The sequence below is a fragment of the Diabrotica virgifera genome, chromosome 7 (assembly GCF_917563875.1).
Source record: "Diabrotica virgifera virgifera chromosome 7, PGI_DIABVI_V3a".
Taxonomy (NCBI): domain Eukaryota; kingdom Metazoa; phylum Arthropoda; class Insecta; order Coleoptera; family Chrysomelidae; genus Diabrotica; species Diabrotica virgifera.
In genome coordinates this window covers 14,390,152-14,417,154 of record NC_065449.1, presented here as the reverse complement: position 1 = coordinate 14,417,154, position 27,003 = coordinate 14,390,152, and the positions used below count along the sequence as shown (strand labels likewise).

General features: G+C 33.1%; 1 protein-coding gene across 1 annotated transcript in view; it reads right to left on the bottom strand.

Annotated features, from left to right (window-relative positions):
• Nucleotides 1–313: 313 nt before the first annotated feature.
• LOC126888826 (runt-related transcription factor 2) overlaps nucleotides 314–27,003 on the bottom strand; it is a 132,748-nt gene continuing 106,058 nt past the window's right edge. Inside the window, exons 5-6 of the mRNA XM_050657241.1 lie at nucleotides 14,952–15,161; nucleotides 314–3,402 (exon numbers count right to left, since the gene is read on the bottom strand). Of these exons, the coding sequence (XP_050513198.1) occupies nucleotides 2,771–3,402; nucleotides 14,952–15,161 (842 nt within the window). The 3' untranslated portion in view covers nucleotides 314–2,770. The remainder of the gene's footprint in view (nucleotides 3,403–14,951; nucleotides 15,162–27,003) is intronic.

Here is a 27,003-nt window from a genome sequence, read left to right as displayed (position 1 = left end):
CCTTCTAACCACTTAAAGTCCTATCTTTTGGCTATCTGTGGGCAAATTTTTACCCAAATCTATGATGATGTATTTTGGGAATGGAGGAAAATGTAAAAACGTATGTATTTTAACGTTTTTTACAATATAAATTTGATCAAAAACTTGTTTTGATTCAAAATAACTTGTTATAATGCCATATAATGACATTTTTGAGTCCGTTCTATTAAAATATTATGTTTTCCATTGATACTTTACGACAGAAAATGCAAATTTGTTTAAATAAACACCAAATCACTGTAAAATCGCATAAAATATCATTTTGAGAAAAAAAGAAGTAGATTTTTTGACCTTAAATATCATATTTTTACGTCCCGCAGAAGCTATATACCAATTTTCAGACAAATCGGAGATCCAAAATTTTTTGCCTGCGTGATTTGACATGGAATATACCCAATACTTGTAGCACTATGAATTTTCTAAGAGGCTCATTAATATTCATCTGAGCAGGGTGCTATATTCGAGGTGTAAAATATCATATACAAGGGATCTACCTGTTTTATAATCTTCTTCTTCTTCTTCTTCTTCTTCTTCTTTTTCTTCTTTTTATTCTTCTTCTTCTTCTTCTTCTTCTTCTTCTTCTTCTTCTTATGCCGTCTTCTTACGAAGGTTGGCGATCACTTTTTTTACCGCTTCTCTGTCTTTTGCAACGTGAAATATTTGTTCAACACTGAGGTTAGTCCAATCTCTGATATTCCTCAGCCAAGATTTCTTCTTTCTTCTCAAGCCTTTTCTTCCCTTTACTCTTCCTTGCATGATGGCGTGTAGCAGAGAGTATTTATCGTTACGAAGTATGTGGCCCAGATGCGATGTTTTTCTGATTTTAATTGTGTTCATAAGCTTCCTGCTATGTCCAATTCTTGAGTTCTTGACTTCTTCGTTTGAGACTTTTGCAGTACAAGGAATTTTCAGAATACGCCTACATAGCCACATTTCGAATGCCTCCAATTTTCAACGGATTGTGCTTTTAGAGTCCAAGCTTCTACCCCATATAGTAGTTGCGACCAAACATAACATTCGACGAACCTCAATTTTAATGTCTATACTCAAATTCTTATTTGTAAACATTGACTTGAATTTTATAAATCCTTTTCGAGCTATTTCTATTCTGACCTTTATCTCCTCATCTTGATCTAATTGTGAGTTTATAATTATTGCTCCTAGGTATTTTTATTTCTCGACCCTTTCTCTCGGTTTACCCTCCAATGTCAGATGTATGTTGTCAACAGGGTTTCTTGAGATCACCATGAATTTGGTTTTATTTATATTCATTGTTAGTCCCATCTTTTTGCTTTCTTTGTTAATGATATCTAGGAGAATTTGTAAATCGTCTATATTCTCTACCACGAGTGCGGTATTGTCTGCAAATCTTATGTTATTAATGATGCTTTCTCCAATCCTTACACCTTCAATTCTTTCCCATAGTGCCTCCTGAAATATTAGTGAGGAGTACACATTGAATAATTGTGGCGAGAGCACGCATCCCTGTCTGACTCCTCTTTGAATTTACACTTGGTTTTATGATGATCCCTTGTTTATATAAATTTACACCTTGAACAAGAGCATCCAGCTGAATTGAATATTAAAGACTCTCTTATGTAAATAGTAATACTATAATACCACATAGATCGGTGAAAGGTGAAAAGTGAAAGGTTCATTATGTTATTTTTATAAAAATGACTCTAAACAAAGTGCTGAAAAGCCAATATTGAGGTATAATTTACTATTTTTTACAACGAAGGTAAAAATTTGCTTAAATATGAAAAATATTAAGAAAATAAATTTCATATTTGAATTGATATGAAAATAGATCTCTATAGTGCTTACTATGATCAAACGAATGCAAAAAAATGTATCGAAGGTTGTTAGAGTAAATAAATTACTCTTAAGCAACTTTACGCATTACACAATACATGACGAACCTGGTACCAAACGAAAATCCAAAAGTCGACGTCAACGAAATAGCATTGGTCCATAAATATAAATACTTAGGGCATGAAATCCAAATTGCCAGGGACAATCAAACTGCCAAATTACAGAGAAGGATCACCTTAGCATGAGCCGCATATGGAGCTCTATCAGACATCTTCAAGAGCAACTTGCCAAATTATTTGAAAAGAAAGACGTTCAACCAATGTGTGCTTCCAGTCATGACTTACGGCGCCGAAACATTATCGTTAACCCAGGCCCCAACAACGAAACTTAGAGTGGCCCAAAGAAGAATAGAATGGTCACTACTTGGACTGACTCTCAGAGGCAGGGTCAGAAACGAAGAAATCAGAAGAAGGACAGGCGTCACAGATGTCATAGAGCGAGTAGCATGGCTGAAGTGGAGTTGGGTGGGCCATGTAGCCAGAATGAAGGACGGGAGGTGGACCTAAAAAATTACAGTGTGGAGACCAAGAAAAGACAGAAGAAGTAGAGGTAGACCACCTACACGATGGACAGACGACGTCAAAAGATTGCTGGGAATTGGTTGCAGAAAGCCCAAGATCGACAAAACTGGAAGAAATTAGGGAAGGGCCTATGTTCAACTTTGGATGCAGAAGGCTGGATGATCATGAAGCAACTTTAGAGCCAGAATGAGTTTGTAATTTAAAGATTTCTTCTTTAATGCAGCAATAATGTAGACCCACACCAAGCTTCTATTCTATGTGAATATTGACATTATCCAAATGATCAACAGTCTAAAAATTCAGTCTTTCAAGAAAACATATTTACTACAACATAACTAATAGGGTCTCCATACAACGGCATCTCCGTTTTGTCCAGGACCTCTCTGTGAACCATTGCTGCTCAAACCCCTGTTGTGGCCATCATCTTGTCGCGCCGCGGCAGCTGCGCATGTCCCGTTGTTGCTGAGAAGCAAATCGGTAGTACCGTTAACCATTTGCCGCTGGTTACTGGTTGACAGATGGTCCATCACGCTTTGGAGGTCGTTGTGTTGGGCGTGGGTTGTGTGCGTGTGTAAAGAGTGAAAGTTATGGGACTGATTGGCCGCTGAATATAACTGCGAGTACAATAAACCAGGTAAAACGGGATAGATAGAGTTATTACAATTACTAGTAGAGTACGAGCTCTGCGACATGTTTTGGTGCAGGAAGTTGGAACTGTTGTTTACGTGGTTCACTCCTAGAGTACTTTGGGTATTCAGAAGATCATCTTGGACGGGACTTTCGGCTGCACTCGAGTTGTCTGATAAAGATCTAGGACCTGATAAGGTGAAGTCAGTATGGTTACTCGAATATCGAGGTACGAGAAGGGAAGATGTATGTGACGAAGAGTGTGAGTGATTGGTGTGGTTTTGTGCTGACACTAAACCAAGATGCTGGTCTAGATCTGTTGTTGAAGCTTCTGGTATTACTGAAACAAATAAATAAATTTAGCAAAAATGCATATTAATAAATTAAAAAATCGAAAATGACTAATAAAACATAGCTATGTGAATGGAGAGTTGTATTGCTCATTTTTTTTTCGAGTCGAATCGACAAGTTTTGTAATGAAAAACTAAATAAACGTTATCATTTTCACGTAAGTTCATGCATATAAGATTTATTTCATGCAATTTAGATTTTCCAGTTCAATATGGATTCCGTGACCAATGAGGATTGCAAGTGGTATAATTGTAGTAAGTCACTATCAGGTAAAGAATCGATATTTTTCGTTGTGATAGTGGTTCTGGGCGGCTTGTTAATTGGTTGTATTTTAAAATGTTGTGGTTATGGTGACGGAAGTGGAAGAAATATGCAAAGAGCAACAAGAGGACAACAAGTATCCCGCATTGAGTTCGATTTTGACTTCGATTAAGTTTCCATCGACAGCTGTTGAGAAACCCCAAAAACAAACTTTTAAATTTGTATATCCAAAAATTTCAGAACCCCCTTTATCTTAAAATATGTGAAGTGTAAATAGATATTTTGATTTGATTAGAGTTATAGTTATAAATAATATATGTTTTCTACAAACGTGTTTAAAATGCAACTTTTAGCACTCCATAGGAGCGTTAAAAATGTTACTTTAATAGCCCATTAAAATGTTACATTTTTTAAGCCATACCTTGCATTTGTTAGAGGAGTCAGTTTTATTTCTTTAATGTGTAGGTGGGATCAGTAGAAGCTTCAGCTCAAGTTTTTGGAGTCGCCACCCTTGTCCCCCGGCCGCCATCTTGGAAATGGGGTGCAAAGAGGTTTCGCGCTATATCTCGTAAATTACCAACCCTACGGAAAATATAATTAAACATAAAATGTAGCAAATGAAATTTTCTATAATTTTATTTCTATTACTTTTTATCGTCAAGTGAGCAACAAAAAAGATATAAACAAAAATATGTAAAAAATTTTTAACAAGTTTCTTTTTGGAGGTTATAACTTTTTTTCAGTTCATTTTAAAATAAAATAACATTATAGCAATTTTGTAGAGGGTTTTTCAGCGAACAATTTCCACTATAAAGTTGTTTAATTCCATTTATTTACATAATTTATATAGGTTTTACGGCGCTCCAAACTTGACCAGATTCTCGAATGCTCATATGGATACAATAAAAATAAAAGTTTGGCTTACTTTTTTTATCTATATATATTTTTTATTTATACAATTTATTATGATTTTAACATTCCTATGCTATTATTGATCTATTTTTGACCTTTCTCCCCACTATAAAACTTATAACCCTAAGCATATATAGAAAAGGACCAAGAAGTTGTTTGAGGACAAATTCGCCGGTTCAGAAGAAGAATGACGCAACCGCAAAATGCAAAATTCTTAAGAAGAGCAAAAAACGACTATTGATATCAAAATCATAAAGCATGATCAAAATTAGCCATTCACCATACCGTGGTCAGGATCTCGAGATATAAGCGTTTTTTGAGGTGTGCCGCTTGTCTTTGAAGTAACATGACTTTTTCCTATTGTATATTTTGACTTAAAATTTTCCAAGAAACTTCTTCATGAATTATATTTTATTGTTGTGTTGGTTAAAATTATAAACTAAAAAGTTTGTCACTCAACTTTTTTAAGTAAACATTAAACTAACGAAGTATGATGACAAAATGTTTAAATATTAACAACTTTTTTTTAATGTGTTTAAACATTTTGGACAAATTTCATTGTTATCTACATACTTCAGACATGACACAGTAAAATTTTCAAAAGGAAATATTTACAGCGACCAAAGATACAGCGAGGTAAATTTGAAAAATCATCAAAATTGATTTTTGGCATTTTTGTATAAAATTTGATTTTTGAACCTGTTCCTGTTGATGTTTCACCAACTCTAGATAAAAATTAACTTCATATTCGGATTCAGCGACCTCGAAAACATAAAAATAGACCAAAATTGGTCATTCACCTTAAATTTGATTTTCGTGGTCGGCATAACGGTTGATGGCGCTCGCCTAATATATAGATAGAAAAATATTGTTTTTATTGTATTCCTATATGAGAATTCGAGAATTTGGTCAAGTTTGGAGCGCTGTAAAACCTAGATAATAAATAAAATTAAACAACTTTATAGTGAAAATTGTTCACTCTGAAAAATCCTCTACAAAATCTCTATGTTGTTATTTTATTGTGAAATCAACGGAAAAAAAGTTATAACCTACAAAAGGAAATTTCTTACAAAATTTTCTATTATTTTTGTTTATAACTTTTTTGTTGGTCCCTTGACGATAAAAAGTAATAAATATAAAATTATAGAAAATTTAATTTGCTACATTTTATGTGTAATTAAATTTTCTGCAGGATGGCTATTTTAGGAGATACAGTGCGAAATCCTTTTGCACCCCTTTTTCCAATATGGCGGTCGGGGGACAAGGGTGACGACCCCAAAAACTTGAACTTAAGCTTCTACTGAACCCCCCTACTCATTAAAAAAATAAAATTGACTCCTCTAAGAAATGCAACCCTAAATGTAACATTTCGATGGACTATAAGGCACTGGGTGCTTTAAAGTTTTAAGGCACTGCAGTTAAAATTGAAATGTCAAATTTTGAAAACAAACATCAAAATATTTTTTATATTTCATTTATTAACATTAATATTAACAGTACAACTTGCGCAATTTGAAAAAGGTTTTTTAGAAGGTTTTTTTTAAATGTAGTTTAAACTGTATTATTGCATTTTTAACACATTTGTAGAAAAAGACTATTAAAATTTGTTAGAATATACAACAATAAAAGTAGATGTTATTCTATAGTTGTTATGATTTACGTATTGACAATATAGGCAGTTTTGTTGTAATGTAAAGAAAAATATAAAAATGGAATGTCAGTTCAAGTAAAAGTTTTTGTAGTTATTGTCCTGTAATTCAGAATGAATAAATTATAATTGTTGATATATAAGACGTTTGTAGAAAAAATATTGTATGATATATTTTTAATGTTGTTCTGAAGCTATTTCCTTGTGGCATTTTTATGATTAATTATTTATATGGGAAATAAGCCACAATTAAAATGAAAAAAATAATTTTATTAACGTTTCGACGCCCAAATCGGGTGCCGTTGTCAAAATACAAAATATTACTAAAATAAACTAAAGTGTTGTTGCTAAGCAAAAAAATTCTTCTAATAATTTATTTAATCTCACTCATTTATATTGGCAATTCAGACATATATTATACATTTTAAAGTAGAAGACTTTAAAATGATATTGCCAATATTTATGAGTTGCGTTCCTGGGACGACTTACTGAAAGATAGTTCATTCGATTACATGAAATTAACCCCAACTCAAGAATATCCGTCATAAAAAATTATAGCATGTGATATGTCTTTAAAAAGACAACCAAATGCAACGACAGTAAAATTCTCGCGTTAGAGACTTCATAGTAAATCACAAGGGAAAACCAGGAAAAAACCCTGTGATACTATCCCGACATCGTAAGTATTTGGTCTTACATTAATTTACTCTCAAAAAATAATACCAAATTCTGACTTGTAACATGTTTAAATTATAAATATTATTAATAATACTAGATATATAAGTAATACTAAAATATAAAATATGTACTAGCTCGATATTATTGACTTACTAATCTTGGTATTTTCTTTCTATTGACTTCCTCTTTCAGTATGGGTAACCACATCCTACTGCATTCTACCGAGGAATTTGCGACACAATTGGTTTCATTTAGCATAATTAGAGCCGCTTCTTTGATTTTTCTCTTTTTACTATCTGATTCTTTCAGGACTATACTTGAATCTCTCCACTGAACTCTATGTTCATTATCCCATGCGTGTTGACATATTTGAGATCTCTCAAATTCTCTATTTTTAATATAAGATTGATGTTCACTTATTCTAACGTCTAATGGTCTTGATGTCTCACCTAAATAAAATTGTTCGCATTCACAAGGTATTTTATAAATGCAATTTTTTGTTCTTTCTTGATCATTGTTAGGTTTAGTTTTAGATAGAATAGATCTCAATGTGTTTGTTGTTTTGAATGTTGTTGAAATGTTGAATTTATTTCCTATTGTTTTAAGTTTCTCGGATAGTCCTTTTATATATGGTATTGATATTTTCCTCGTATTATTTCTGGTGAATGTTGTAGGATCCCGTTCTAAGTTGTTTTGTTCCATTCGATCCAATCTTGACAATTCCTTATTTATAAACGATAAAGGATAATCATTTTTTAATAAAACAGATGTTAACAATTGTTTTTCTGCTAAAAAGGAATTTTCGTTAGAACAAGTAATTTTGGCTCTATCATATAAGGATTTAATGATTCCCTTTTTAACGTTGATGTTGTGATTTGACTTGTAATTGAGATATCTGTTGGTGTGTGTTGGTTTTCTATACACTTGAGTCTCATATCCAATATCCTTCTTTGAGATCAAAACATCGAGGAAAGGTAGGCTGTTATTGTATTCCTTTTCCATTGTAAATTTTATTGTCTCTTCTTGATCGTTTATAATATTCAGGAATGTATCCAACAATTCTGATCCATGAGGCCATATTGAAAACACATCATCTACATATCTCCACCATACTGTGGGTTTTAAATTTTGTTTAGAAATAATATTAGTTTCGAAATCCTCCATAAATATATTAGCCAATAATGGAGATAAAGAAGAGCCCATTGCTAGACCAAAATTTTGTTTATAGAATTCATTGTTTAGTTGAAAATAGGTATTATGGGTACATAATGTCAATAACTCCATTATAGCTGATACATTTAGTCTTGTCCTAGTTGCCAATGTATTATCATTCTCTAATTTCGTTTTGATTATGTTTAAAGTTTTATCTAATGGTACATTTGTAAATAAACTGTTTATGTCAAAACTTACTAAAATATTATTTGGATTAAATTCAATAGTTGATAATTTGTTTAAAAAATGTTTTGTATTTTTTATAAAAGTGTCATCATTATTAGCAAATGGTTTTAGAATGTTTAATAAGAATTTTGATAGTTCACTACAAGGAGAATTGATGGTACTACAAATGGGTCTAAGTGGTATGTTCGCTTTATGAATTTTCGTCACTCCATAAAAATGTGGTGTCTTACTGTAGTGAGGTGTCATTAATTTTCTTTGATAGTATGTTAGATTATTTTTAAATTTGAATAAAGCTCTATATATTTTGTTTTCCAGTGTCTTCGTTGGATCCTTCGTTAATTTGCTATAAGGTCCATTTGTAATTAGATCTGTAATTTTGTCCTCATATTGTATTTTATTCATTATTACAGTTGCATTGCCTTTATCCGCTGGTAGGATTGTTATGGAGTCATCATTTCTTAAAGTTTTTAAAGCCTTCATTTCCTCTTTGCTGATGTTTTATTTATTTTACTTATTTCCCATATAAATAATTAATATATTTTTAAGGCACTCATGTGAATTGCAGAATTCGCTTCGCTCATTCTGCAAACTTTCACATGCGTGCCTTAAAATTGTACTTTTAACACTTACATCATAAATAACTATTTTCTACAACCGTGTTAAAAATGCAATTTTTAGCACTCCATACGAGCGTTAAGAATGCTACTTTAAGGCACTAGTGCTTTAAAATATTTTTACGGCACTGCAGTTCGTACTGACCGTATACGCTCTGAGCTTCGCTGGTGTCGCTCCTGGCGGATTACTAATTCAACTTTCACCGGTAATTTTTAAATTTATTATTTAATTGTTATCGCTTAATATTTACAACACAAAAAAGTAATTAAATTGTAATAGATTTTTTTAAGATTTTGCTAATCATTTTGACGTTCTATTGATAAAACATGAATTTCTTACTTCGGATACGTTCACAATTATCGTGTAGATGGCGCTAAGATTAATATAATTACAAATTACGGAACATTAAAAAAACTTAAATTCAGTATTTAAAACGTAAATATATTTAAGGTAAAATTATATACCACAGCTTTGACCAACTAATATTTTTTAAAATTAATGTTTTTAATTTTAATTTTAAATTAATCACTTTGACATTTATGTCAAATTTCCGGTAAACGTTTACAGACTTGCCACTACTGGCGCTCGTGAATTTGTAAATATCCCCTCTACGTACGAGCTCACAGCGTATAGACAATTTTGATGTAATGTCAAAAAAATATAAAAATGGAATGTCAGTCAGGTTCAAGTAAAAGTTTTTGTAGATATTGTTCTGTAATTATGTTTGTAGAAAAAATATTGTATGAAATGCATGTTAAAAAGTACATTTTTAAGGCACTCATGTGAATTGCAGAACTCGCTATCGCTCATTCTGCAAGCTTTCACATGCGTGCCTTAAACGTGTACTTTTAACACTTATATCATAAATAACTATTAATTAATACAAATTTATCAGAAACAATAAGTGGTTTTTTATTGATTATAAAAGTTGTTTTTTGTTCTACGTTTTCTGTTCTTCAAATTTTGCTTTATCTATTCATGGGATTTCCCCATACTTCTTCTTCGTTTTATTAGTCGATTTTCAACATTTCTGTTTTTAAACAAGAGAACAAAAAACAAACAGAAGAGAAAAGAGAAAATTCTCTTTTAGATCGGAATGCAGAATGCTTGGTAACAATCCATTGTATGAGCTTTTTACAATTTATAAAACAAACATACCAATAAATAGTGGTAATGGGGGAATTTACAATTTGCATTCATCACCTGTCCACTTATCTAGATAAAAATACAACATATTTATGCATCTTTAGTACTCAAATATCGTGGATACACCACCATCGGTGGACATATGTTTCTTGTTTTTAGAGTCGTCAGAGTGGCCTGTGTAGTAGACAGTCAGATTATAGGGGGTTCTGAAGACTGTAAAAAGAAGAAACATATGTCAACCGATGATGGTGGCCCCTGAATCGAATTAAATCTAAAGATTTATTTCCTTTTTTTTATTTTACTCATATTTGAGTACTAAGGATGCATAATTCTGTTTTTTATCTTATATAAGCAGCGGACAGATGATCAATGCAAATTATAGATTCTCCCGTGTCGCTATTTATCGGTGTGTTTGCTTTATAAATTGTAAAAAGCTCAGACAATAGACTATGACCAAGAATTCTGCATTCCAATCCAACATAAAAGAGAATTTTCCGTTTTATTTAAATAGATGTTGCTAATGCGTCCAGCAGTAAATAATTGATTATTATTTTGCTTAGTAGACAGTCAGATTTAGTTCGCTTCAGAGTACACCACAGTCGATTCTGAACCCTAAAAAAGAAACATATTAGTCTGAGTTGATTATCGGAGAATAGGCCATTTTTGGGAAAAGTTATTTACCAGCAATTTTATTGCCGAAATCGAATCTTATGATTCTATATATTAATAATATAGATATGCAAAGTCCGCAGATAGTGTGCTACTTTTTTTATAAACAAAATGGCGCCCGAAAATCGTGTTTTTTTCAATTTTTGCTCTATAACTCCAAAGATTTTAACTTTAGACCAAAAACACCCAAACAAAAATTCACCACAATTAAATTCTGCATAGAGACGTGTTTTTTCCGATTTACTTCGACGAACGGGTTTTTCCAACAAAAACTTTAATCTTCAACTAAACTTTTAGATAAGTACTTGTTAATCAATAATTAAATAACTTGGTAAAATAAAAGCCCTTTTCGTATGTATTAAAATTCCATAAGCCGATGGAAATTGAATAAACAGTTTAGGAACAATTGAAATGTTAATTAAAAATTTACGGTCACTATAATAACGACAATAATTATGATGCATAAGAATAACTATAATTTTTTCATAAAAAGATACCATACCTATCTAATGTACTTTACAGAATTGAAATTGGACTATTTAAGCGGCCTCAGGAATATTTTAAAATTTTAAGCAATTTTTTGGCTTAAAAACAAATAGAATATATCGGGAAATATTAAACTAAATTAAATCGTGAAAACGGTATTCGAAAGACAGCAGCAGGATGCTTCTTTTAGAATAAAAAACGTTTAATTATAATGAGTGATTCCTGAGATACAACCGGTCAAAGTTGACCGAAATTTACGGCAAAGATATAAACAATAGGATCATAGTTGTCAAACCATCACCTTTTTATTTTTGTCCTCTTTCTCCACACCAATTTCCTCATAACATATATTATTATAATAAAAACTATCGATATTGCCAAAAATAGCAAAATTCCAATCAAAAATTAGGTTGGAGAAAATGTAGCCCTCAAAGTTCAAAATCGGTATACGTTAAAAAAAATGCATTTTCTCGGCTTCCCATGGAGCAATTTCCTTCATTCTTTTTTTGTTCCCAAGTAACTCGAGTAGAGCCATCGAACGAACGTATTATTGAATGTCAAACTTGCTTTATTATTAATAAATAAATTTATAATTTTTATTAATAATAAATATAAAAAAATTTATTTATTTATTATAACACAATATTTTAATTTGTTCAAATAAAAATTGTTTAAATAATTATACAGCTTTCAAATGAGAATATTTATGTTTTTAACTTTAAAAGGTACACTTGTAGTAAGTTTATCTAAAAAAAAGCCTACAACTGAAAAAAATATGTAATTTTCTGTTCTTATAAATAAATTAATCTATTATAACAAAACAAAAGCAAGTTTGACATTTAATAATGCGTTAGTTCGATGTCTCTACTCGAGTTATTAGGGAACAAAAAAAGAATGAAGGAAATTGCTCCATGGGAAGCCGAGAAAATGCATTTTGTTAACGTATACCGATTTTGAACTTCGAGGGTTACATTTTCTCCAACCTAATTTTTGATTGGAATTTTGCTATTTTTGGCAATTTTCACACGTATTATCGATAGTTTTGATTATAATAATATATGTTATGAGGACTTTAAAGATATGAAAATTGGTGTGGAGAAAGAGGACAAAAATAAAAAGGTGATGGTTTAAAAATTATGATCCTATTGTTTATATCTTTGCCGTAAATTCTGGTCAACTTTGACCGGTTGTATCTCAGGAACCACTCGTCATAATTAAACTTTTTTTCTTTTAGAAGAAGCGTCCTGCCGCTGTCTTTCGAATATCGTTTTTACAATTTAATTTAGTTTAATATTTCCCGAGATATTCTATTTGTATATAAACCTAAAAATTGTTTATAATTTTAAAATATTCCTGAGGCCGCTTAAATAGTCCAATTTCAATTCTGTAAAGTACATTAGATAGATATAGTGTCTTTTTATGAAAAAAATATATAATATAATTATTGTCGTTATTGTAGCGACCGTAAATTTTTAATTAACATTTTAATTGTTGCTAAACTGTTCATTCAATTTCCATAGATTTCCGGAATTATAATATATACGAAAAGGACTTTTTCGTTACCAAGTTATTTAATTATTGATTAACAACTAGTTATCTAAAAGTTTAGTTGAAAATTAAAGATTTTGTTGGAAAAACCCGCTTTTTCCGGGGAAAGTTTTCGTCGGAGTAAATCTGAAAAAACACGTGTCTATGCAGAATTTAATTGCGGTGAAATTTATTTGAGTGTTTTTGGTCTAAAGTTAAAATCTTTGGAGTTATAGAGCAAAAATTGAAAAAAACACGATTTTCGGGCGCCATTTTGTTTATAAAAAAGTAGCACACTATCTGCGGACTTTGCATATCTATATTATTAATACATACAATAATAAGATTCGATTCCAGCAATAAAATTGCTGGTAAATAACTTTTCCTTGTATTTTGCTAATTAGCCCAGAGTATATGTCAACCGATGGTAGTGGCCCCTGAACACTGACCCCTAATATGATCGGTCCATGATATTTTCAAAATTTTTCTAAAAAGCCACATCTCAAAAGCTTCCAACTTTCTCATGAAGTCAACATTAACAATCCCCGTTTCGGCACCATAAAGAAGAATAGAGTGGATATAACATGTTAACATCCGATATCGGATTTTCAGATTGAGTCTTTGGTTACTCAGAAATGTCCTCATCTTCAAAAAGGCTGCTCTTGATTGCTCTATTCTTGATCGAATTTCTGATTACGGATTTCGGTCTTTGGTAATCCAGCCTCCTAAGTATTTTCCATGGCATGGAAAAAAATTTATTCCAAAAAATAAAAAAGACACGAATCACCAGACAACCCTATCGAAAAAAATTCAGCATAGAGAAAAGGTTGATAAATGGAACGTATAATGTGCAAGGTATTTGGATTAAGCTATACTAATGTTACAATCAAGATGCAGTAGAAATAAACAAACCAACACACGTTACATGCTACTATAGTTTATTTTTTTAACCAGGAGGAGTAAACTAAAAAGACATACTCACACCCAAGAAAGTCACTAGAATAATAACCAAATACATCTTCTTTTTTGGTTGATCATGTCGGCCCTCGACGGTAATCCATAAATATTATATTAAATTAATACGTCGCTAAAGAGTTCCAAAAACAACTGCTTTTTATATAAAAGCAGACAAACAATCTAAAAATTAAAGGAATATCACAGAAAACAGAAAAATCGCCGATATAACTTAATTAACCTATGAAATGTCACTAGTGTCAAAATTTGATAAATGTCATTAGTGTCAAAATTTTATAACAGTGGAGTAAACTTGCCTGCGGTTGGACCAATTACAAACAAGCAATACAGCGCGGTAAATTTGAATCACTCCTTTTGGTTAAAAAACAAACCATAGGAGCACTCCCGAATCATAATTTTCAATGTAGGTATAAACTTTGGAAATCACGATTTTGAATTTACAATGCATATACATTGTCAATTATAACAAGAATAAAAACCCCTAAACGCCGTAAAAATGAGTGGCGCATACAATATTCCAGCTACAAAAGATCTGATATGAATATTACGTGGCCCGAAAATGTATTTTCATTTTGATGCAAAATAAAATTTTAGTTTTATTTCAAACGATTTTTCCATTATATTTGCTAAATTTGAAGTAAACGCTCCACAAAAGAGTAACTTTGATACAGTTTAAATTTTGAAACTCTTCTGTGGCGCGTTTACTTCAAATTTAGCAAATATTATGGAAAAATCGGTTAAAATAAAACTAAAATTTTCTAAAATAAAAACTAAAAGTCTTCCCGACCTAAAACCTTGTTGTTTTATCTGTTTAGCATGTTCGCAAATGGGGTAGAGAATTCAGTGAAAGCCGAATGAAAATTCACGATGAAGCTGAACTCCTTCTGCTACACCAATTGTGAACATGTTAAACATATATGCACTTTTACCCATAAACTTCGATTAACTGACAATGAATGTCAATAGGTGAAATCCATTTTACGTTGGCGGTAACAGCGACCGGGACCCCCATCTTCGAGGGCTGCTAAGACGACACTGAGCAGCGAGGTGCAACTGATGTAAGTGGTAAGAGAGATGGCGAGTTGATGTGTAAGGCAGCGTTGCCAGATTTCTCCCAGTACGTCGCATTATTTCAGATAAGTAGGCAATCTTATTTCACGAATGACCCTAGTAGATTCAAGTTCTACACAGTACTAACAGAACAAAAATATTAATATACTCACATGAACTAACTGCAGAACTTGTGGTAAAGGCATCTTGTGTGGACGACTGATCGGGTGTACTTCCAGAAAAACCAAGGGCAGGAGTGTTGAACTGAGACGTTGGTGCAGCACAGGAACCTAAGGCTCCTGGTGTAAAGTAGGAGGAGTATGCACCCGCCGTACTGTAGCCCCAATGGGAGTTTGTACTACTTAAACCAAACTGAGGCATATCTGAAACAAAACAAAAAATGTTCTAAAACTATATATTTGTTATATGTATTTCGATTTATTGATACAGACAACAGATCGTTAAGAAGTAGGTCATTTTTATAAAACACAATAATAAGATTAATTACTTACAATTATTTTAAACAAAACTCACATTTAAGTATTTACAAAATTTTTAACTACTTTGAAGGATCTGGTAAACAGTTTTTCTCCATTCACTTATGTTTGGTGCCCTGTATAACTGTATTTTTATGCCTTTGTCTATTTAAAAACTTCTTCTCTTAACGTTACATTCTTTTGTTTTAATTCGCTTATTTATTATCTATATTCTTTTTGATGTCAACGAATTTCGCCGAGCTCTTTTGACTGTTCTTCGAGTTTTTTTCTCACCACTGCCATAATTTTTATATTTTTTTTACGTTTTTCTTCATCTTCTCCCTTTATTGGTAGGAGATAGGAGATCTGCCTATTTTTTGACTTTTGCTGAAAGTCTCTTCCTTTTGATCTCCTTTTCTCCTCTTGTTGCTTTCGTCTGTTATATTACTATCGCATTCAATTCCTGTAATATTAAATCATCATCATTCTCTTTGCCTTATCCCTATGCGGGGTCGGCTTCCCTAATTGCATTTCTCCATACAATTCTATCTTGAGTCATATCAATATTAATCCCCTTTACCAACATGTCCTGCCTAATCGTCCCCCCCACGTCTTCTTTTGGTCTTCTCTCCTACTCCTTCCAGAAATCTGCACTTCAGCAATTCTTCGTATTGGGTGATTAGAGTCTCTACGTTGAACATGACCAAACCATCTCAACCTATGCTCTCTCATATTGGCATCAATTGGTGCCAAACCTAGATTTCCCCTAATATACTCATTTTTAATTTTATCCTGTAATATTAAATATTAAATAGAAAAATAGATCTGCAGCTGCACTTAGCGTTCGTTGACGACGAAAAAGCATTTGGCAGCGTGGAAATGTGGGCAATAGAAAAAGCTATAAACAACTGTAGAATAGATTCCAAATACAGAATGCTAATACATAATATATATAAGAAAGCAACAATGACAGTACGATTGGAAGAAACCACAAAACTCATACCAACTAACAGAGGAGTGCGACAGGGAGATGTTATTTCTCCTAAACTATTTACATTAGCACTGGAAGATGTTTTCAAAACAATGGAATGGACAAACATGGGAATAAACATAAATGGAAAGAAACTAAACCACCTAACTATACAGACGATGTAGTAGTCATAGCATCAAGTTTTGAAGAACTACAAACCATGCTAACCGAACTAGCAAATGAATCCGAACAAATAGGCCTAAAAATGGGGAGACGACATTAAAAAGATAGGAGGAACGCACTGGAAACAGAAATCACTAAACAGAAGCGAATGAAGGAAACTGGGGGAAGCCTATGTTCAAAATTATTATTGAAATTGGACGAATTAAAGGGCAAAAGAAGAAGAAGAGAAATATAATAGAATCAACACATAGAAAGAATGACAGAAAATAGAATGGTACGAATTAATAGTAAGAGACAAATCGCCAAATGGAAGTAGATCATTGGGACAACCGAGAAAAAGATGGTCAGAAAACGTCAATTGAGGCTAAAAACCGAAGTAAAACAAGCATGAGCCTGTTTATAAAGTAGGAAGAAGAAGAAGAAGAAGTTACTTCCATAATCTTTTCAAACTGATCCAAACAAAATGTATATTTGACTAAAATCTATATGCGATAAATAATTTCGCGTTCGAAGCGTATTTTGCATAGTTCGAAAAACAATTTGTTGTGATAAACCGAACGTCCCGTTTCGTTTTTGTAAAATATTTCCGTCAGGACGGTTAGACAACACATTTCCAAAAGATAAAACTGGTGGAGTCCGATAATCCAGTGCTTTGCGTTTAATCCAAACCAATTTTAGGATTCCCTCTGTTGTCATTTTGTTGATCGGAGTGTACTATGTCAATGTGGCTAAAACAGTTGATGAGCATATCGACCAGGTCGCCCGCAGGTTTCACTCTTGTGCATCATGAGTGGTTCATAGCCGTTACTAGAGCTGCTATTTTTTGTTTTGACATTTTTGATTTTAGAACACGGAGTATAGTCCAAGCAAACTCTACAAAAATAAACTCTTCTGTTCAAATGTTTTTATGTTTCGTATACCCTATTCCACGAACATACGCCTGTTTTGGATTACTTCGACAACGAATATTTTATTGTGCAAAATAAGAAGAACGAAAGTAAATTGCAAATTACATTGTTGTTTATTGGAATAATTATTAGCGCCATTTACTTTCGTACTTCTTATGTCGCACAGTAAAATATTCGTTGTCGAATAATCCAAAAGAGGCGTATGTTCGTGGAATGGCCCATATCTACTATGTTCATTGCGCCGTCAATTCATTTATGAACATTTCATTATCATTTTCTAATATTTATTGGGCATATTGTTCTTATAATAGCTATTTGTGTAACAAGGGAGGAAAGTTCTACTTTTCCTCTCTAGAATGAAGTTTACTGCCCGACGGGTAGCGGAGGGCAGTAATCATTCGAGGGAGGAAAAGGCACTTTACTCCCATGTTATACATATGATTTTTCCACCTTCCTCAAATATCAAGTAATTTTTTTATTTTTAAATAATTTATTTATGTAACTAACTGACAAAATTTATTAGAGCGCTAAAACTAACAAGTAGGTACAGTATAACTGTCAACTGTCAAATATAAGTCAAATTATTAATGTAAACATTGTTAAATCAAAATAACAATTTACTGTTTTTACCATTCTGCAAAATACAGGGTGCTCTATAAATAAACGTTAAAATGTATAGATACTTTCGTAATTGATAATAGAATATTGTATAGGGCGTCAATAAGTTATTTCATCAATGACATACCATGACGTCACTTTTACTTTTCCTCCCTAGGGAGTAAAAGTACTTTCCCTCCCTAGGGAAGAAAAGTACGACTTTGCTCCCTACAATCAGGTCAGGAAAAGTATACTTTCGATAGAGGTAGGTGGAAAAAACTGTTTCCTTATTTCATTTACTTTTGGTTTTTTTGGAATTAAAATAAAAAAAAATATAAAACAACGTTGAGCAATTAAAGGGACAGTTTTATAGAAATTTACATCTCTTTTATTGATTTCGAAAAGGCCTTTGACAAAGTAGAGAAACATCAAACAACAAATGTGAAGGTTGAGGGTAGGCTAACAGAAGAAATTCAAATCCGTCGAGGAATTTGACAAGGATGTGTCTTATCGCCACTTTTATTTAATCTGTATAGTAAAGCCATCTGTCAACAAGCACTCGCGGAAGAAGATGTTGGTCTGATAATAAATGGAGGGACGATCAACAATATAAGGTATGCTGAACGATACGGTGCTCCTATCGGGAACGCTAGTAGAACTACAACATCTCGTTCAATGTCTCAATATATATGTACTGTAACAGTTACGGCTTAAAAATTAATTTGAAAAAAACTAATTTTATGGTAATCGCGATATCAAAGAACATCAGAGCTAATCTTGTAATAGACAATACAGCGATTGAGAGTGTGTCCTGTAATAAATATCTAGGTGCTTGGATCACAGACGATACTGATCAAACAAAAGAGATTAAATGCAGAATATACATTGCTAGATCAGTTTTTAATAGAATGCGCAAACTCTTTTGCAATCGTGATATCAACATAAAGTTATGAATACGAATGCTGCGGTGTTATGTCTTTTCCACCCTGTTATATGGAGTTGAGGCTTGAACACTAAGACAGTCGACCATAAAAAACATCGAAGTATTCGAGATGTGGTGCTGGAAAGACCCCATTTTAACAGTCCCCGTTTCAGAGGTTCTCGATTCCACCGACACGTTTCAGCGGCGTTTGGTTCTGCAGCATGCCGTTTGAGAGGCATCGTTCAGGAAAATGAGTAAAAACAGGACCCTCTTGGGGACAGTAGTTTTAACAATAAAAAATGAACATATAAAATTATTTTTTCTTTTTTTATATGCATTTTTTCATCAGCTTTTCATTGAGCCTACATGCAAGCACGGAAATAAAAAATATCTAAGTTATTCTACTTGTTTATAAGCTAAAAAGTCAGGTCTTTTTCAAACAGTTTTTTTAATAACAATTTCAATAAAATGTTAAAATTTTTTTAATACGTCTTAAAATGAAAGTCTCAAATAATCGACTGCGATCTGCTAAATATCTCACAGAGTCACTGTAGGGCAAGAACAGTTGTATAAACAATTGCTCTCTGGGATAAACAAATTGAATAACTTATAAACTATTTGGTCGATCTGGTTGAAATTTAGCACACTTAAATAACTCATTAATAGACATAATTTAAAGTCATTAAATTTTACGTCATTGTGCAAAAAATAAAGTTATTAATATTTATAATTTACTGCAAAAATGAAGGTTTTTTGCAATTATCTCGGTCAATTGTTCATATATTACAATATGCTTACCACCAAATTAAAGAACTTTTTAAGATTTACATTTATTTGAAACATTTTTCTCTAAAATGTACAAGAAACGTTTTATAGTCAAAAAACTGCTTTTTTCATTCTTTACAATTGTTTAAAAAAAAGCAAAATCAGCTGTACGTCTTCACGGAATTATCATCAGTTATCCCTCATCTACCGTTTAAAACTTTGAAAACCCTGTAGAACATTTTTACGTGAAATCGATGATTTTTTTCCCTATTAACTGGGGTATATACCAGATACTTAGATATTACCTGTATATTTTCAAACAAGAATAGGTTAAAATAATATCCTACAATAAAACTAATTACTTATCATTGTCATATTAATATTTTCTTATTGAGACCGCTCTATTGGGGACTGCGTTTATGGGGACCGCTGAATCGGGCTCCGCTGAATCGGGGTACCGCTGAATCGGGGTACCGCTGAAACGAGGACCGCTGTATTGAGACCGCTCAATCGGGGACCGCGCTTACGGGGACCGCTGAATAGGGGTGAAACCGTGGTGCTATAGGCGCATTCTCAAAATATCATGGATGGACCGCGTCACTAACACGCAAGTACCACAAACTTTAGACAAAAGATGCGAAATTATAAATGAGATAAAAACTAGAAAGATGGAATATTTAGGGCACATTATGAGCGCAGAAAAGTACGAACTTTTAAGAAATATCATACAGGGCAAAGGAAGTGTGGGAAGAAGAAAAATATCGTGGCTTCGCAATCTATGAGAATGGTTCGGGTGTAGTTCGATTGAACTTTTTAGGCGCGCTGCTAACAAAGTCGCAGTGGTCATGATGATTTCTAATCTCCGCTAGGAGTGGCACGTGAAGAAGTTTTACGAACAGAGGCTGCTTCACAGTCTATACTCCAGGTTTGATAACACATTTATACTACAAGAACTCCCAAAAAAAAGTAGAAAGCCGTATAAAAATTTATCTGATGTTTGTAGAGCTGAAAAATGCTGCAAAAATATACAAAGTGGTTGAGATTCTCCAGCAACTTTGAAGTGTAGAAAAAGATAAAAGGCTATTAGTACATTATTTCACGGTTTTTGCTCTAAATTTCAAAGAACCGCTTGGATTGACATGAAATTTGGCATACGTATAGCTTGCATATCAAAGAAAAAAAGTGATATTGTGCCGATGTGTGCTTTTGCCCTGGGGGTGAGTTTCACCCCCATTGGGGGTGAAAAAATATATGTCCAAAATAAGTCCGGAAATGGGTAAACTGACTAATTTTAAGTAACTTTTGTTCTATAGAGCTTTTTCGCCAAGTCAACACTTTTCGAGTTACGAGTTGCGAGTGAATATGTTCATTTTTCAACAAAATAACCACATTTTTAGACGGTTTTTCGCAAATAACTCAAAAAGTAAGTATTTTGTCGAAAGAAACGTTCTTAGCTAAAATTTAGCCTATAAAAAAGTAAAAAAATGGTGTATGCGCTAGGTCTCTTGATCTCGTAGAACCAGAGTTATAGCCAATGAAAAATAGATTCTTGCTTTGTACAACTAATTCAATTCAACCCAAACTCTGAAGACGTTGAAAAATCCTAAACAAGGACCAGTCAAGTTCAATCCCAAAATAAAAAATCCTTAGATACGATATCTAATGTGAACGACAACTGACTGAAAATGAAGACATGGAAAATACGTGTAGGTGAATGAGTGTTGCAAGGTAAAAACATGCCATTAACGAAACCGCGTAAGGATAAACTTTGATAATGGACATTTTGCGTCAAAATAGACTGCAAAAAAAAGCAACAAAAAACGTGTAGAGATGATTATTTAATGAGGTTACGCCACTGGCGCATTCATCACATCGTTTTTTACAAAACCCATCCGACCTATGTTACGTCCACATGTTATTGAATCCATTTCAGGCCACAAAAACGAATTAATTGCTTTTTACTTTACTCTAGAACATTTTGTTTTGTTTTGTTGGCGGCGAACTTCGACGCGCGGCGCCGGCACCGGCATTCAAATGCAAATTATTATTGTTTAGTTACTGCAATCCTTTGTAATTGAGTGGTATATATCTATTTAATTCGCCGGATGAGGAATTGAGCCGACTAGTTTTGTACCAGAAAAACTGATAAAACTGATATAACGACAAACTCGAAATAAAAAGTAAACTTCTATGAGAAATACTTCTTTTGTTTGCTTAAAAGCTTTGTCCCCAAAATATAGCCATAACAGTAAAAAAATGATAATCCATATTTTCATGGTCTGTACTATTCTTCTTCTTCAAGTGCCGTCTCCTAATTGGAGGTTGGATATCATCATCACTAACTTTACTCTATCCACCGCTGCTCTAAAGAGTTCTATAGAACTGCATCTAAACCAGTTCCTTAAATTCTTTAACCATGACACTCTCCTTCTTCCTATACTCCTTCCGCCTCTTATCTTTCCCTGTATTATCAGTCTTATACTTCTTGTCTGTACTATACTTCTTTTTAATTTCAGTTTGTAATTTAGTACTTGTTTATATAGTCCCAAGATTCCTAAGAGGAATATACTGCGTCCACGAAGTGTCTCTAGCGAACTCCTGTTCTTGTTAGTGCTTTGATTTTAACTCAGCATTTTCCCATTTCTTTCCTTTCGTCCAGTTGTAACGATGGGCCTCTCAGCAGATCACCGGCAAGGTACCGTGCGCGCATCAACTCAAACGCACTCCCTCTAGGCTCCCTCCACCACCGATAGATGCCAGGTGAGGGACCGCCAAAATGGTATTTAAGAAGAGAACTGATGAAGAACGGTCAATCTTGCGGCATTAAGCTCTAGGCTCTCTGGCTAACTAGTGTACAGAACCAGTAGGCCAATCTGGGTAAATAAACTCTGTAGTGAAGAGATGCTTCGCTCGTAATTAAACAGGATCCATGTAATCGTGTAGTGAACGGTTACCGCCATCTTCGATCCGGAGTTGTTGTAAGGGTGTCTGCGTAGTTATTGATATTTTGATTGTAAGAGCATATATCATTACATTGGATTGAAGTGTAATGAGTTGCGAGTATGTGCGTAATTGCTTCTTGTCTTACATTAATTACATTTTCTTTTGATTGTAGTAAATACAATTTAATTTTTCTTTTCCAGACTTTCGCCAAGGGTGCTTTCTCCGGAATGGGGCGAAGATAGAACGTTATTTTATTTTATTATTTTAATTCTAAACTGTATATTCATATCCTTAACACAATTATTTTATTTTAACCTGTCATAATTCCTGTCATTTGACATATTCTACATGTTCCACTCATTAAAACGCCCATTTGGTGATAAATAGCAGTCTGATTTTGCTCTGTTCGGAGAGTTTAAGTCTGTTCTGTCGGACAAAATAAATGTGCCGTTTTCGTGGTCTGACCGTTCCAAATTTTTAGTCTGTTCCACAATTAAAACTGCCCCTGTTCCAGTGTTCCCATATATCAAAGTTTATCCGACTAGACACCCTTAAGCTATTAACAAATTTTCAGATTGCTATTAATCAACTTTTTTTTCATACGCGGGATCCAGACCTATTACAGTTTTTTTATTTGCTTATCGTAGATAAAATATTGTACGAAACTGTGCGTGAAGTACTTTTTGCGAACTTACGCGATGTATAGCACTCGCGCCGCTGTCGCTCGTGCTCTAAACATCGCGTGCGTTCGCAAAAAGCATACTTCACGAACTGTTTCATAACTAGCTATTTTATCGGATCTTATAATTTATTTTAATGTGGCTTCAGAGCGTTGGTAGAAAGTCTCTTTTTCTTGTTCAATTCAGTCTTCTTTCTTCCATATATTTTCCGTTATGTTTCGTTAACTGCCATATACACTCAGTTCTCTAATGTTCATGTAATCAAAGAGGGTCAAAATACAACCTTTCAGATGCTTAGAAGCCTCTAAAATGAGGATTTATAGAAGACTCTTAGAAATATCTGAATTAGTCCTGTCGCCAGGGGGGGTACAACGGCCTCCTGTATTCAGATGGACTTACCCAAGTTTTTTTTATGTATTTTGACCTGTAGAACACGAATTTTTTGGGTAACAGTTGATCCGGATGTCGATAAGATTGTTATAAACCAAGAAGTTGAGGAATCACATAACAGCGATTTCTCGCAAAACAAAACATTTTTTTGTATTTTTTGGGCCATTTTAACCAAAAAATGTTCCTACAAATTTTTTCGTAGGATGCATAGTTTTCGAGATAAACGAGGTTGAACTTTCAAAAAATCGAAAAATTGGAATTTTTGAACCCGAAAAACTTTTGATTAAAAAATAAAATAGCAATTCTGCTTACCGCATTTGAAAGTTCAAGTCAAATTATATCGGTTTTAATTATTTGTATTGCCAAAAATGTATTATTTTATTGTTAAAACAAAGCTATAAACACCTAGTGCTTGAGTGATGTTTCAATGATTTCTCATTTAAAATCGAACGAGTACGTAGAGGAGGTAAAAGTGTAAGCGGGGCTATTTCTAAGTAGCATGCAATAAAACGCATGTATTAGGCACGGGAAACAGTATGTGTTTATAGCTTTTTTTAACAATCAAAAAATAAATTTGTAGCAATACAAATACTCAAAACAGATATAATTTGACTTAAACTTTTAAAGGCGGTAAGCAGAATTGCTATTTTATTTTTTATTCAAACGTTATTCGGGTTCAAAAATTGCAATTTTTCCATTTTTTGAAAGTTCAACTGCGTTTATCTCGAAAACTATGCATCCTACGAAAAAACTTGTAGGAACATTTTTTGGTTAGAATGACCCAAAAAATACAAAAAAATGTTTTGTTTTGCGAGAAATCGCTGTTATGTAATTCCTCAACTTCTTTGTTTATAACAATCTTATCGACATCCGGATCAACTGTTACCCAAAAAATTCGTGTTCTACGGGTCAAAATTCATAAAAAAAACTTGGGTAAGTCCATCTGAATTAAGAAGGCCGTTGTACCCCCCCTGGCGACAGGACTAAATAGATCGTGTGTGCAGTGGGTTTCTTTAGAGGCTCAATATAGAATGTAAGGCAAATGTGTGATACTCGTTTAAATAAAATTACTTATTTATTATAAATATCATAAACATCCTCTGATCCTAACTTTTTTAAAAAATATTTTCACAGGATCGTTTGTACTTATTATTTTAAAAGTAAAGGGAAGTATCAAGCATCAATCTAACAAAACAATATAACAACTTTAAAAAATTTGGAAAAAAAGCAATAACAGATCAGAATGAAAAAGAATTCTGGAACAGTCCAAGGCCCAAAAAGGGTTGTCGACCCAGTGATGATGATTATGACTAGACATTATACATAGAGATGTCGCATCTTCTTCTTTTCTCTAAGAGATGTCGCTACAGCGCAGCGTCTTAAAACTGGATTTCAATATTATTTTTAGAATTCCACGCAGTTTATTTTCTTCTTGGTTCAGAGGTATTCACGTACCCTACTGAAGACGTCTGGAGACAGATACAGCTGTCCAGGGATGATGGATATCCTCTGAATCGAAAGGAAACATAAACTGTCGTTCACTTTTATCTCTTGTCTTTATCTTTACTTAGATTTTTAGTACTTGGAACTGTCTTTCGGACCTTTTCCTAGACGAGTGAGACAAAATGTGATTGCATTATTTAGAATCCTTTTTGCTTTCTTTATTCTTCGTCTCTTGGCTTATAAATTGTAAAAGTCAGAGATAAAGAATGTTACTAGAAGGTGGTTGCAAGGAATGTCTCAGATTTAAATAATTATTTATCATTTTAATTTTATTTTAATAATGAATTTTGTATCTGGGACGGTTCTTCTTTTCTCTACAGTTCCTGACATTCGAATAAAAATAGATTTCTCAACCGTACAGAAAACCTTGTACTCCAGACTGACTCTATTTTCTTATTAATTAAATCCAAACTCTCCATATATCGTAAATTTATGCGCAAACAGATTAGAGAGAATATTTAGCATTACTGTTTGTATATCTGAGAGTTGAGATAGAGAACATACTTTACATTCAAATCAGTACCTTCGAGAATGAATGGCTTTTGTTTTCATTTAGAGATGTGTATCCCTTGGGGAAAATAAAAGGGTATTTCTAAATTAGATGTATTGGATAGCAGAAGAGAAGTGTTTTGTGTTTATATCTTCGTCCTTGTTGTTTTTTGTGGAACACAAACATTGAAATTTTAATAAGATCAAATAATAAATTGGTTTTATTTTTTTTTTGTTTAAAGTTATATACCATTTTCTTTTCTTTTTATTCGTTTTCCTACATCGACTGCTAGCATCGATGTAGTGTTTCATCGCTTTTGCGAAAAACTAGAATAGAGACGATATACAGATATATGTATGCCAGAGAACAGCAGTTCTCGTCAGTGACGCACTACCCACCTACATGCGACACCATACACGAAATTTTCGATTTTCTAAATCTGACAGAATTTAAAATTCGGTCAAATCCCATCTTAAAATTTAGGAAAAGACTCGCCCATCCATATGTCAACCATCCATTTTGTTGCAAGGGTGTGGATTTTGCGGCCCTTCCCATTTAGGGCCTGTTTTTCGTTCTCGTCCCAAAACTCCGAAAAATTTCGAAATTTAAGTCCGACCTTTGCGCTGATAGTACTGATATTACCTTTCCAACGCATATCTAATTTTGAAAATCGGTTATACCACTAGAAAGCGCTCAAAAATATGACTAAATTTTTATTGAAACAAGGGAAAATGTTTGTGGGTATATGTATGAATGTATTTATGTATGTATGATCAACTATTTTCAATGGAAAACAAGCCACAATTTTATCAAAAAAATGATTTTATTAACGTTTCGACGCCCAAGTTGGGTGTCGTTGTCAAAATACAAAATAATAATAGAGTATTATTTTGTATTTTGACAACGACACCCGACTTGGGCGTCGAATCGTTAATAAAATCATTTTTTTTGATACAATTGTGGCTTATTTCACATTAAAAATAGTTGATTATAAAAATGCCACAAGGACATAGCTTCAGAACAACATATGTATGTATGTATGTGTATGTATGTATCTATGTATGTATCTATGTACGTATGTATTGGAAAAGTTACACCGATCTGATTTTTTCTGTGTTTCATGAGGGGGTCAGAGCCTAGGGTGATAGCAGAAGAGAAGTGTTTTGTGTTTATATCTTCATCCTTGTTGTTTTTTGTGGAACACAAACATCACAAATATGAGTAATTTTTTTTCAGAATAATTGGAGGTGTATGAATACTACTATTAAAAGTTTTTCCCACTTTCCAGCACAAAAATTACATATCCATCAGTGAAATAGTGGCCAATGTCGCAGTAAAGATCTGCTATCCTTAAATAAAACCAGGTTCAAGACTTGCTTGACTCGGAACCACGGGGTT